A 12150-nucleotide genomic window follows, 5' to 3' on the forward strand; every position below is an offset into this window, starting at 1 on the left:
CCCCCTTCCGCCCTCGTTTGTACTCTATTTTTAAGTTAATTTTTTTACAGCTTGGGTTGTCCGAAATATCTTAAAATTGTCACGTTTTCTTCAATGACGTTTTGCTATTTTGAGGATAGTTTTAAAATTCGACTCTCAAAAAAGCTCTGGTCATTGCTGTTAAAAAACTGTACCAGTCTAGTTTGGCAGTCCTTAATTGAATTAATTCAATCTGATAGTCGCTTGGTGTTACTATACGAACTATACGGTGGATGCATTAAAATTTCCAATCCAAGCTGACTAAGATTGTTGCGCCAAACATAATCCTCCTTCACGGTTTTAGTCGCCTTGCCTGCATTTTCGAATTTCGTAGGTCTCTATGATTAACTTTATCTCACAATGGAATCGTCCTATCAAAAATCTGAAGGGAGAACGAACACCTTCCCAAAAAGCCCAAGTGTCCTTTTTCACGCCTAATATTATATTTAGTAGGTAATAGTCTTAGTTATTGTCCTTTTTGTCGATTCGGCCAGATCCAATTGTAATTGCATGTCCATTCATAAATATGCAAGATTGACTGAATTGTCATAATTTTTTTCTTTAAATTGTCTCTTTCCTAAGGTATATTCGACTCCGCAAAATGTTTAGGTACATATCTGCCGTGGATCGAAGCGGAGTGCTCACATCGTTGCTCGCCTGATGCTTAATTGAATGGAATTTTACATGGAAATCAATGCATGGGTTGGATCCAAACTGTCTGATTGTTTCAAAGGTTAGGCAAGGGAGAGAACCAAGCGACAGATTCAGTCTGTTGACGTCGACTTGACTCCTTCTCAGTCCCATTCGATTCGTCGATCCCGTGGGAGTATCAATTTTTGCCCGCAGAAAAATACTGTTTCATGCGTGGAATGAAACTCAGTTGGACTCTGATGTAATGGACATTTAATACAAATCATAAACAATCAGAATACATTCATATAAAGCATAATACACTATAGCTAATATGTTTCACATATTTATTTATCTACGTTTCAGTGTCTTTGACTTAGTTTAGGAAGGACTCGCTATGGCTATCGTAAAATACACATTTATATGGGGATATGTCGCTTTGGAGTGCTTAGATTTCTTCTGATTATCTTTATTTACCCGTCTGTTTTTGCTACGGTTAATGCAGTTTTAATTTTTCCGGCTTCTATAGCTAAACATATAGCTTTACATAGCTAAAATCAGTAACAATTTGAGCCATTTTTTTTGTATCTTTAAAAATGTTTATAAGTTCGAAAATATATCATTAAAACTCGCTTCAGGGACGTGGAAACCTTTGACTCAAAAGAAAATGCTCTGATTTACCGCTTGTTCTGCTGGTGTTATATAGAATAAAAGCTGTTCTAGCTGGGAGCCTACAGTACAGTGCATACATTGATATCAGCTCTCTATCAGATACATCCATCTACTATCTAATCATATATCACCTCATTCAATCTTCACTAAAATATAATCTAATCAGGACAAGGCTGGATAGGCTCTTTGATTCTAAACTCTTAAACTTAAACTATACACGAATTAAACACAACTATTATGCCCTAGGGTGTTATTGTAGTCACGTGAAATATGGTATGTACAGTACTTGGCTTGTCAAAAAGCTCAGTTTTCGGTTATAGAGACTCGTACAGTTGAACAGCTCGTATTTGGATGCTGTTCGTTATATCTAGGACTACTGGTAAAAGCGTTTTGTCACAATGCTCCCCTTTTTGACTTATAGGTATTATACATACACAGATCAACGATCAATCTAAAATATATCAGTAATTTTACAGTAAGCTACATTTTACTTATACAATAGACAATGTTAAAAAATAAATTCAAGCAACACTCGAAGCACATAGTATTTTCCATTTTCTGTCTTGCTTTAAATTCGTATTTATCTAACATTATTGTGGAATATTTTCTGCATAAAACGTTTATTTTGTTGCAATGACTGAGTATTCTTATATTATCATTAAACATTTATCTTTTGCTTGTGGTAAAATTTTTTTCCTGCAAGAGAAGTTGCAAGCTGCCAACTTTTTAATAAGACAAAATATTTCACAAAGCTTTCTGGCCGGGAACATCAATATGGAAATTCGTAAGCCTATAGAGCTCGGTAAACTAGGAGCGAGTGCAGGTTTCCAGGAAAATTTATTGTGAAGAAATTTGATGTTCGGAATGCTTTAAAGATGTCGCAGGCACCTTCAGTACTTTTGTACTTTTAAGGGTATTGAGATAGTCCTTATAGGAGTATGTACATTTAAAGAACATATGTGGCAAAAAAGCGGATGGGGAAAAGGAAAAGGAAGGGGGGGAGGGGTTTGCGCCCGGGCCATCGACTGTCTTTGTTGTTTGCCCTGAGGCCTGCTATTAAAGTTCAATGAAGTTCCTTGGGTGTGAAACTTTGCGAACCACAGACTCACTCCACCGACGGCCACCCCGACAGGGACCTGATTCACCATTGATTCAATGAAGTGGAAAAAATATTTCCGCTGGCGATAAAATTGCTATAAATTTCAAAGTGCCGCCAGAGCTTCCTCATGTCTGTTCTCGGCATTGCAGGGCCTTCTGCTGTACGGGCACGGGTAGAAGTTCAGGCGCTAAAAATTTGTCAGTAAAAAATGTACAAATTTTTTGGCATTGTGAGGTGTCGCGACAGCATCTTTGAGTGGCTGCCACTAATGGTGTCATTACGCATCATCTCCCTCTCACAGGCCTCTTCTCTGTTCGTCTCTTCCTCTGCGCTTCCTTGGGTACTTTGCAGCCGCCTGGCGATATGGCGCTTTAAACTTGGGGAAAAGAATTGAAAACTTTCATCCCAATGGCTATTATTATTGCTGTTGTTGCTGTTGTTATCCTGTTGTTGTTTGATGTCTTTTAAGCATCTGCTTCGGCTACGGCTATGCCTATGGCTATGGCTACCGACCCGCATCCTGACCGTCTCCAGGGTCCGGTCAAGCTCTTACGTGACCAGCTGAAATTTTTCATTTGCCCACAGAAATAAAACAAAATGAATGAACTTTTCAAATAAAAATAGCAATCTGCTAAGCCAAAAAAAAACAACACAGCCACATCGCCATCAAGCACACGAACAAACAAGAAAAGTCACAAATTCTCCTGGATTTGTGTACGTGTCGGTTCCTTAAATGATTTTTTATAAAATTCTCGTGCATTTTGCGGATGGAACACTTCACATAAATTCACTGCATAATTGCGCATTTCTATCGAATATCACATCTCGAAGGGTGTTTTCCTGTGTAAAAAAATACTCGTATATATGTAAATATTTATTAAAAGAGCTGGAATGGTTTCTTTCGGAAACTCGTGCGTTAGAGATACGCACAACACAGTTTCAATATATGCATTTATGAAAATCTATGAAACTATCAAACACGCAAAGCCATGAATTGTGCACAAGAAGGAGAGAGCTTTTCTTTCGAGTGGGCGAGAGACCGCGAGGCGGAAGAGTCAACGCTGGGATACATATTTTTCATCATTTTGCATTGATAATAATGATCTGATCACAATGGATCTGGTGGGATATCTCATGCTGATTCTCCCACTGTTAGCTTTATCGAAAGAAAGAAATGGATTTTCTGTCTACACTTGTCCCAAATGGGAACAGAGAGCAGAACAGAAACGTTAAAATGAATGGGATTAAATTACTATTTGCCACATTCGCATTATTCAAGACAAATTTAGTTTTCAGTATACCCGCAATTGGAATGACCAGACATGTGTCTTCGGTATGCAAATTGAATTTGAAATTAATTAGAGCCACAAAAGCGCTTAAGCCTTGAGGACATTCAGTCACGCACACGCTAAACACACTCGGATGAGGACATGTGGAGCGACCAACAAATTGGGTATACGACACGTTGTGCGGTGGACCGCAGGCAAAATGGACTGGGATGCCGCACAGCGCTCTTTCTCTGTTTGCGGGTTTATCTGCTGATTCCAATTGCCCCCTTTCTCTTGGCGACTCCGGCAGGGACTGCCCGCTGGCGTCGCTGACCTACGGCCCCTGGTCCTTCTGGCGGCTGCAATGCAATGGAATCCTGGAAGTCCACGCTGGGGCATTTCTGGGGCTTCGTCTTGAGTTTGCCAGGCTTAACTGGCGTCTGCTATCTGCTCGGTCTCCATGCGCTCGTGCTGGAGTAGCGGCACAGTAGGACCTTCTTGAATGCCTGCCTGAAGACTTTGTTGAAAATGGTGTAGAATATGGGGTTGACCATGGAGCTGGCATAGCCCAGCCAGGTGACTACGTCAAAGACCCAGTGGCTGATTCTCTCCTCACACTCAGCGCACACCGTGGGTAATAGGTTGAGAACGAAGAAGGGGGACCACAGAATGACGAATGTGAAGAAAACGACGCCGAGGACCTTGGTGGCCTTCTGTTCCAGCCGAATGATCCTGCCGTGACGCGACGAGTTCCTCGAGATCACACTGGAGTTTCTGGAATGGTGAGAGCGAACAGTTTGCTGCCGCTGCAGCATGCATGGTGAAGATGTGGTCGCCCTAGTCTTGCTGCCGCCGCCGCCGCCTCCGCCTTCCGTCCCAGCCTGGTAATTCATATTCTGGTGGCTGCGCAACGTGGCCGAGCGCCTCAATGGCGTAGATGCAGTGGACGCTGCTGCCGTCTTGGTCGGAGTCAGTAGCAGTGAGGTTCGGACTCCTCCGAAGCTGCTTCCCCGCCGGCGATGGCGACTGGCATCCCAAGTGACCACCGAAGCAGTTTTCGAGATACTCAGTTTGCGTCTTCCGGGGCAGGGGGTTCCGGGAGCAGCTAGGTAGCCGCTTCCATCGCTTTGGACCGTCAAGGAGCTGCTTTGGTTCTGGGTAGAGTGCGGACTAAGGGTTGAGGGCGGGGCGGCTCCTCCACCGCATACTGCAGTGCCACCTGGTCCCGTTATGCCCTCACTCACACTGGAGGTCAGGGCCTTCTTATTTCCGCTGCTACAAAGGAGCAGTTCCATTTCACTTGGGGAACTACTCACCGCCGTTGTCGTCGTGGTCACCCGAAAGGTTGATGAAATTATCTTCACCTCGGCCGTCTTCACACAGCTCTGCAGCGGCCGATCTCCAAAGTAGGGACACGTGCACACCGAGGGCAGCTGCATGTAGTCCGACAGTTGGCTTTGGCCACCGACGCCAGTGTGGCACTGCTTCACCTGCGGTGGATCTAACTCGGTATCCGAGTGACAGCCCTTGCCATTCGCAGTTGACCTCGACTGCTGATCACGGTGCGCCATGATCTCCTCTTCTCCGACATCGTCGTCATCGATGCTCTCCTGTACGGTGGTGTGTCTTGTGTAGAGCGCATTCTTGGGCAAACTGTTGTGCCGTTTGTGGCGCCTCAGCGTCGTTGTTGGGGTGTCCGGATCCTCATGCGCGTCGTCGATGCCTGCGCGGCGTTCGCGTCCCGGAACTGCTGACGAAGCCCGACGACGATGCTTGTAGGCTCGCAGGCGCTGCGAAAGCTGGGAGAGAGTGCTGGAAGAGTAAATTGTATAGTGCTGTTAGATTAGGTATTAAAAGAGACCATCAATACATAGTTCGATTGGTGTGGACACAAGATATGGAAAAACACAGTATCTAAGGATGACTTTTGATTCGCGAAGTCAGTTTAATAATACTTTTAAGGTGGTGGGAAGGTGGTCAATAATTGCTAACTACGACATCTAAGATGATGACCGATGAGCTAATAGCTAACAAATTAGTGTAAAACTCTTAATTTACCATAATTAGGGCATTGAGATAGCGTACTCAAGTGGATCGAAGGGGTAATCGATTATACCTTAAAGGATGGAAATGTCTTGAGCTCAAACTTTCGCTAAAAAACTTGTCTACGTTAATTGGAAATTAATCAACTTCCTTAAATCTCCTCTAAAGAGATTCTCCAACTTTTGTTACAATCTCGAAATCGTTAAAAATTTAATAGTCTCTGAGATCTGTGAGTGCCACAGATTTTCGACCTTTGAGGGGGCGGAGCGAAGTTTTGAAATACCTTTGTAACAGGGACACACATATCACAGAACAGAACAGCACAGGACTGCTAGACGGACAGACAGACATGGCTCAATCGACTCGGCTATGGATGCTGATCAAGAATATATATACTTTATGGGGTCGGAAACGCTTCCTTCTGGAAGTTAGACACATCCACTTTCACCACAAATCTAATATAGTACCTCTATACTCATTTCGAGTATCGGGTATAAAAATGCTAAAATATATCTTCGAAGAATTCCCAGAAGAATTTCCTAATAAGATTATGAGATTTGTTTCTGAGTGGCGTGTTTCCCTCTGTTTATGCTACGATCGTCCCTTCAAAATTCTACTCGCCTGTTCAGTCTGAAAATGTTAATTAAAATATGACCTGAGCAAATTGTCTAAACTCTGGCCGAAAGCATTCGTAAACCAACCCCGTAGCCAACCACCCGCTTTGTGGTCATCGCGTTTCTGCGGCCCGGTCTGTTGTTTCCCGCTGGAAGGGAGGGAAACTTTTTCTTATGTTTGCGCTTTGTGGCTTCCCGCTATGATGTGCCGCTTCTGTAGTTGTTGCTGTTGTTAAATTCCTATTTTCAAGGGGTTTCCTTGCTACTTGGTGGCAGGGCGCTACGGTCGCATAAATTTCCACGTTTCCTTTGCGTTTTTTGTCTTGACGCCATGTTGCTTTGCAAGAAAATGCGCGCAAGCTTTATTTGGCAACGGAGCAGACAGGACGAAGACTAAGAGGCCTGGTGGGCTGCTAATGAAGGCGTTAGCCAGACACAGGGAACGACAGGAGCAAGTGCAGGGCAGGCATTAGGAAGATGGGGGATAAAGATGTCAGCTCATTATGCATCCTTCGCGTTTTTGATTTGTTTGCACAAGACGTGCGCATAAATTGAGATGCGTTGAAACAAGACTAAGCAATGGCGGAGGAGCAGACAGGGACGCAGGGAGGAAGGAGCTGCCCAACTTCTCATTATGCAAGTAAAACAAAGCCGGCTGATGCCAAGTTAGATATTGTTTCAGTCACAAAGGAATTAAACAGCTGCCAAGCTCATCACGACGTGGCTGCAGGCTCCCGGTGGGGGCTGCCGATGCCAACATCCACTCAAGACCAGGTCTCAGCCCCCGTCGCAGGCTCCCCCACCGTCACTTCCGCCGTCGTCATTGTGTGAAAAAAACTCAGAAATTAGAATGCTGCCTGCCAGCGCAGCCACAAAAACCAAAGCCAATATCATTTGTTAACTTCTTTGGGCCTGTCAGAAGTGCATGAGGCGACAAATTTTCAAACAATTAAAGCATCCCAACTCAACCCATCTCGACGGTCTGGGCTCCTTGTTCAATGCAAAGCAGAGCCACTAAGGGCCTCCAGAGCGTACAAAAAGACAGAACTAAAATCCATTTTATTGATAGCACAAATTCGATCAACTGTCAAGCAAAACTGGGAAATATGAAGGCACAATGCCTGAACCAATGCCTCAAAAAAAGCGCACAGTCAGAATGATTCATATTTGTACGTGGAACGTGCCAGAGGAAAATAGAAAGAGGAGGAGGCTGGGGGTATATTTTGCCCCAATTTAATGCGCTCAGATGAAATTTATTGAGGAAATATGAAGGAGTTTAAAGCCAAATAATATTGGCTCCATTACGCAGACCTTTTATAAATCTTGAGAGTAATTAATTAGATACATTGGAAAATTTCCTTTACTCTGATATAAGCTTGTGACTGATCCTCTTAAGCTGTTAGATATTTGGCAAAGTTATCTATCCAATGGATAAACAATTGATATTACAATGTAGTAACTTGGATATCCACGTAAGAGGCTTAAAGAATTTTAGGAATGTTGTAAAAAGACTATTTATTTGCTTAATTCGACTTTGATGACGCTACTTCGTTAAGTTAAAAAATCATCAAGCGAAATTCTTTGGTTATGGTGTTCTAATTTTTAAGGATTTTATTGAGCGTAATTTAGATCAACGTACTTCCTCAAGGAATTTCACATCATAAGCGATTGGTCTTATTTCCACCTCACTGCCCATTACCATGCCCTTCTCATTCGTTCGGTCCATTCTTACATGGCCAGAAATAGCAAAAATTGTTGGTTTCTACGATTTCAATTTTTTAATTGAATTTCTCGGCGCATCTCTTATCCCAACATAAGCCATCAACTAAAATTAGAAAATTAATGAAAAACACATTTACGCAAAAGGCCTCAGCCGACGTCGAAGTTGGCGTTGGCGTTGGTCCTGGGCCTGGGCCTGGGCCTGACGCCCAAATCACTCGAGCGGCTCGAATGCCAAATAAAAGTGGAGTCCCGCTCCAGCCTTGCCGCCAACAAAGGGAAAACGAAAACGAACAAAATTAATTATTACGAAAAATTGCACAAGTCAAAAGCGGAAGGACAATAAAAGGCAATGCCGCAAAAAGGAGCACACAAAACTAAGAAAAGGAAGGAGGAAAGTAAGCGAGTCACAAAGCAACGAAAACGAGAGGACTTGAGGTGAGCTCCGGCCTTGCCTTTTGGTGTGGTCAGCGCTCTCGGACCCGGATTGAGGAGGGAGTGGAATGCGATTGGGACTGCGAAACAACAAAGATAGCCAGTGACTAGAAAGGATCACTCGTGCAAAACGGTTTGCTGGTAGCAGCTGTTTGTCCTTTTGACAGGTAAGGAGACACATTTTCCAAAGTACTTCCCAGGATTTCGTCGTGAAAATAAAGCTGTTTACTCTCTCTGTATAGCAAGGGTATAGCAAAACATGCCCTCTATTTGCAGCATTTTTGTAAGGGAAATTTTTTAAATTTAACAAGAGTATATTTTTATATAGTTGTTGCGATCGTCTATTGGGCAACTAAAACAACTAAAATACTCCTGAAAAGGGGTGTGGATTTTATTCCGATGAGATCTTAAAAGTATAAGTTAAAATAGCTCTAAGAACAGATTTTAAAAGTGGTAAAGGGTATCCCATATTCATCGAAAATCCCAGCGCCTCTTGTTTATTTTCTTTGCTTTCATTTGTTGCGCTTCGTTTTAGACCCCATTCCAGGCAATTATAAATTCAATAGGTATCCCTTCGAGCCCTACTTACCCGTCGCTCTGGTCTCCTCCTAGGCGGCTGCTAGCCAAGGAGTTCCGCGTGCTTTCTCGCTCTATTCCCAGGGTTGTGGTTGACAGTCCCAGAATTGTGGTTCCGTGCCGACTCTTGGGCGAGGTCTGTTGGTGGTAGACGCTTCCATGGAGATGCGGGGGATGCGGCAACTGACTATGAGTTGCATAGCGCTGGGGGCTGCTGGGGAACTGCAGGTGGTTCGATATGGAAAACTCGGACTTGGTGGGCGATCCTGTGGTGGATGAGGAGCCCACTGACTCGAGGCCTCGGGAGAGCTTCAGCATCTCGGCTCCGAATTGATGCAATGCCGTCATTGTTGTGGGCGTGGGTTCCTTGATGCTGTGGGAGTAAGTAATAGATGCTATACTCCGAGTTCCACGAGCATTGCAGAATCCTAAGAGCGCTTACCTGGAGTCGGGTAGCCAGAGCTCATGATTGTCCAAGGTGCTAAGATCCGTATCCGTTGAATTGGCCGAGTGGGCGTGCAGCACGGAGGAGGCTTGGCCTGGACCCGGCTTTAGCAGACGACGCCAAGTACATCGCCGTTCTGGGGGAAGGAAAGAGCAAAAATGCACAAAAGTCACAAATGCGCTAATAAATTCGCACGAGTACACAAACCAACACACTCCCCTACGCACACGAAAAGAACAATCTGCAAAATCCAGCTACGTGCCGCCCCAAATGGAGCGCTTTACTGCAGAGATTTGGCTTTAAATAACTGGCCAAACGCCAGCTTCCCGACCCCCCTCATACCCCACACACTAGTGCACGAACTAGCAGCAGCATCAGCCCCACTCAAGCGAAAGGGTGCCGCGCCCTTAAACGCTTGTTTGGCCCACACGAAAGCGCTGCAATGCATGTGATTCCAGCAGCAGCCTGGCCGTAGAAAGAGTACATTTAATATTCCTATTGCGCATTGACTGCTTGCTGGCTTTCGTAGCCCCCAGGTCCTGCCCAAATAATCGCGGCGGACCATGGGTTGGGTGCTTAATGTCCTTTAGGTGCTAAATTATAGGATACAAAATAGAGCCGAAGTGAATCCATTCAGAAGGTAGACAGGACTATTACGTACGCACTTAACAGTGCTAAAAATTTTGGTGGAATTTAACAAAAATTTATCCAAAATCCTATAAACTTTGTGTGCTGTGATTATCGTCAATGGTTTCGTATTCCTTTTATATACCCGGTACTCAAAATGAGTATAGGGGTATATTAGATTTTTGGTGAAAGTGGATGTGCGTAACGCTCAGAAGGAAGCGTATACATATATATTCTTCAGCAGCATGAATAGCCGAGTCGATACAGCTATGTCTGTATGTCCGTCTTACTTATTTGAAGGCTAGTTATACTTAGCCACTATAAAAGCTAGAGCAACAATATTTTGTATCCAGACTCCTGTAATATCACATTGAATCAAGTTTGTTTAAAAATTTAGCTACGCCCTTTTCCGCCACCACAAAAAACGAAAATCTGTTCTATCCGCAATTCTAAAGATGAGACAAAACCAAAAACAAAGAATCATAAAATATGACCATATCTATCAGATTGCAAAGTTGGGATCAGATCGGATTATTAATCATAATTAATTATTAGCCATAAGGAACAAATCGATGTTCAGTGACTACGCAATGCCGTCCACGCGCTTACTCATTTTCTGTCTCTCTTTCACACACTACTCTTCGCCGTGCAATGTGTGCGACCTCTGGCGGAGGGGAGCCATACTGACTGAGTATCTGGTGCAAATGTGGAGTCGTGGCCGTAGCTTCGACTCACAACGTTCCCTCTCGTTTTCAACTAACTCTAAATTAGTAAACAAAATTCCAAACATCTTAAATTATGACTGTATTTGTTCTTTTGTTGAATAAAATCTAGTTCGATTGGTGCTAAGATGTAGTTCAATTGCTATTAGATTTAACGTAGCACTACTTTGAATACCATTAACCTGTTCTGCTTTATTAGTGAAAATGCGAGAAGTTATTTGAGAATGGCCGCATCAGCTCATAAAAGTCATCGATAAAATTCTAAGATCCTTTTGCCGTTTCAAATATTTTTAATTGAACAGGATGATATGCATCAGCATCAAAAGTTTTATCTCGAAGCTCCGAATTTAAGACAAGTCAAGCACTTCTGTAACCCTCTCGCAGCATTACAATGCATTTGCCATGCCGGTTTTTATATTTAGGGCAAGTCGAAATTGGCTATCTAAACATATGTATGTACGTGTAAACCTAACGCTCACAAATGATATCGCATGCGAGTCAAATGCGAGACTTGTAATTTATGCGTTTGCGAGACTTTTGCGAGCTCGTTTGCGAGAGTTTTCGATTCAAAAATGTATCGCTGATAAACAAGCTCGCTTGCGAGCATTCTGCGGACACTCGCAAAAGGCACGTTTGTTGGTTTGCTGGGTAGATATAGGCTGGATTCCACTTGCACAAGTGGTTCCTCCCTTTTCCTCCCGGTTCAATGTGTCGATGGCTATGCCGATTCTGTGTGCACTGCTGCGGCTTAACAGCTCTTTGCCCCCAGCACTCCACCTTTTAAAATTCATGGGATACAGATACTGGAAATATCCCCCACATGGATGTGCATTGTTTGTCTAGCCCACCGCCTACAACACCTTCTCCTCCTCTGCCAGCCCTTTTCGAGTGCCATGCAAAGTTCTTAGCATGGCACAAAGAAAAACGAAAAAAGTGCAACCAAAAAACGAAATGCAAATTTTAGGCAAACTGAAAATCATATTAAGCCCGAACCGCTCTTCGTGGCACCCCACCAATGGGAAAAAGGGGAAAAGCGACGCTTACCCAAGGCTGGAGTCTGTCCCAACCACCCGCTGGCCCAGCCGGGTGTGGCGGCTGCCGTCTGATGGCCACCGCCCAAGTTCTGGCGCTGCCGGGCCAGCAATCGCACGGTCAGACAATATGTCAGCAGCATCACGCCCAGCGGAATGTAGAAGCAAACAATGGACCCGACGAGCTTGTACACCGGATCCGGTATCTGGCAAGTCCCATTCACCAGCACTGAGGCATGATTCTAGAATCA

General features: G+C 44.0%; 1 protein-coding gene across 1 annotated transcript in view; it reads right to left on the reverse strand.

Moving 5' to 3' along the window:
- Positions 1 to 904: 904 nt before the first annotated feature.
- Positions 905 to 12150, reverse strand: part of LOC108154443 — a 46015-nt gene continuing 34769 nt past the window's right edge. Inside the window, exons 4-7 of the mRNA XM_017284715.2 lie at positions 11913 to 12141; positions 9517 to 9655; positions 9088 to 9447; positions 905 to 5499 (exon numbers count right to left, since the gene is read on the reverse strand). Of these exons, the coding sequence (XP_017140204.1) occupies positions 4131 to 5499; positions 9088 to 9447; positions 9517 to 9655; positions 11913 to 12141 (2097 nt within the window). The 3' untranslated portion in view covers positions 905 to 4130. The remainder of the gene's footprint in view (positions 5500 to 9087; positions 9448 to 9516; positions 9656 to 11912; positions 12142 to 12150) is intronic.

This window comes from Drosophila miranda, chromosome 2 (assembly GCF_003369915.1).
Source record: "Drosophila miranda strain MSH22 chromosome 2, D.miranda_PacBio2.1, whole genome shotgun sequence".
In the NCBI taxonomy this organism is placed as follows: domain Eukaryota; kingdom Metazoa; phylum Arthropoda; class Insecta; order Diptera; family Drosophilidae; genus Drosophila; species Drosophila miranda.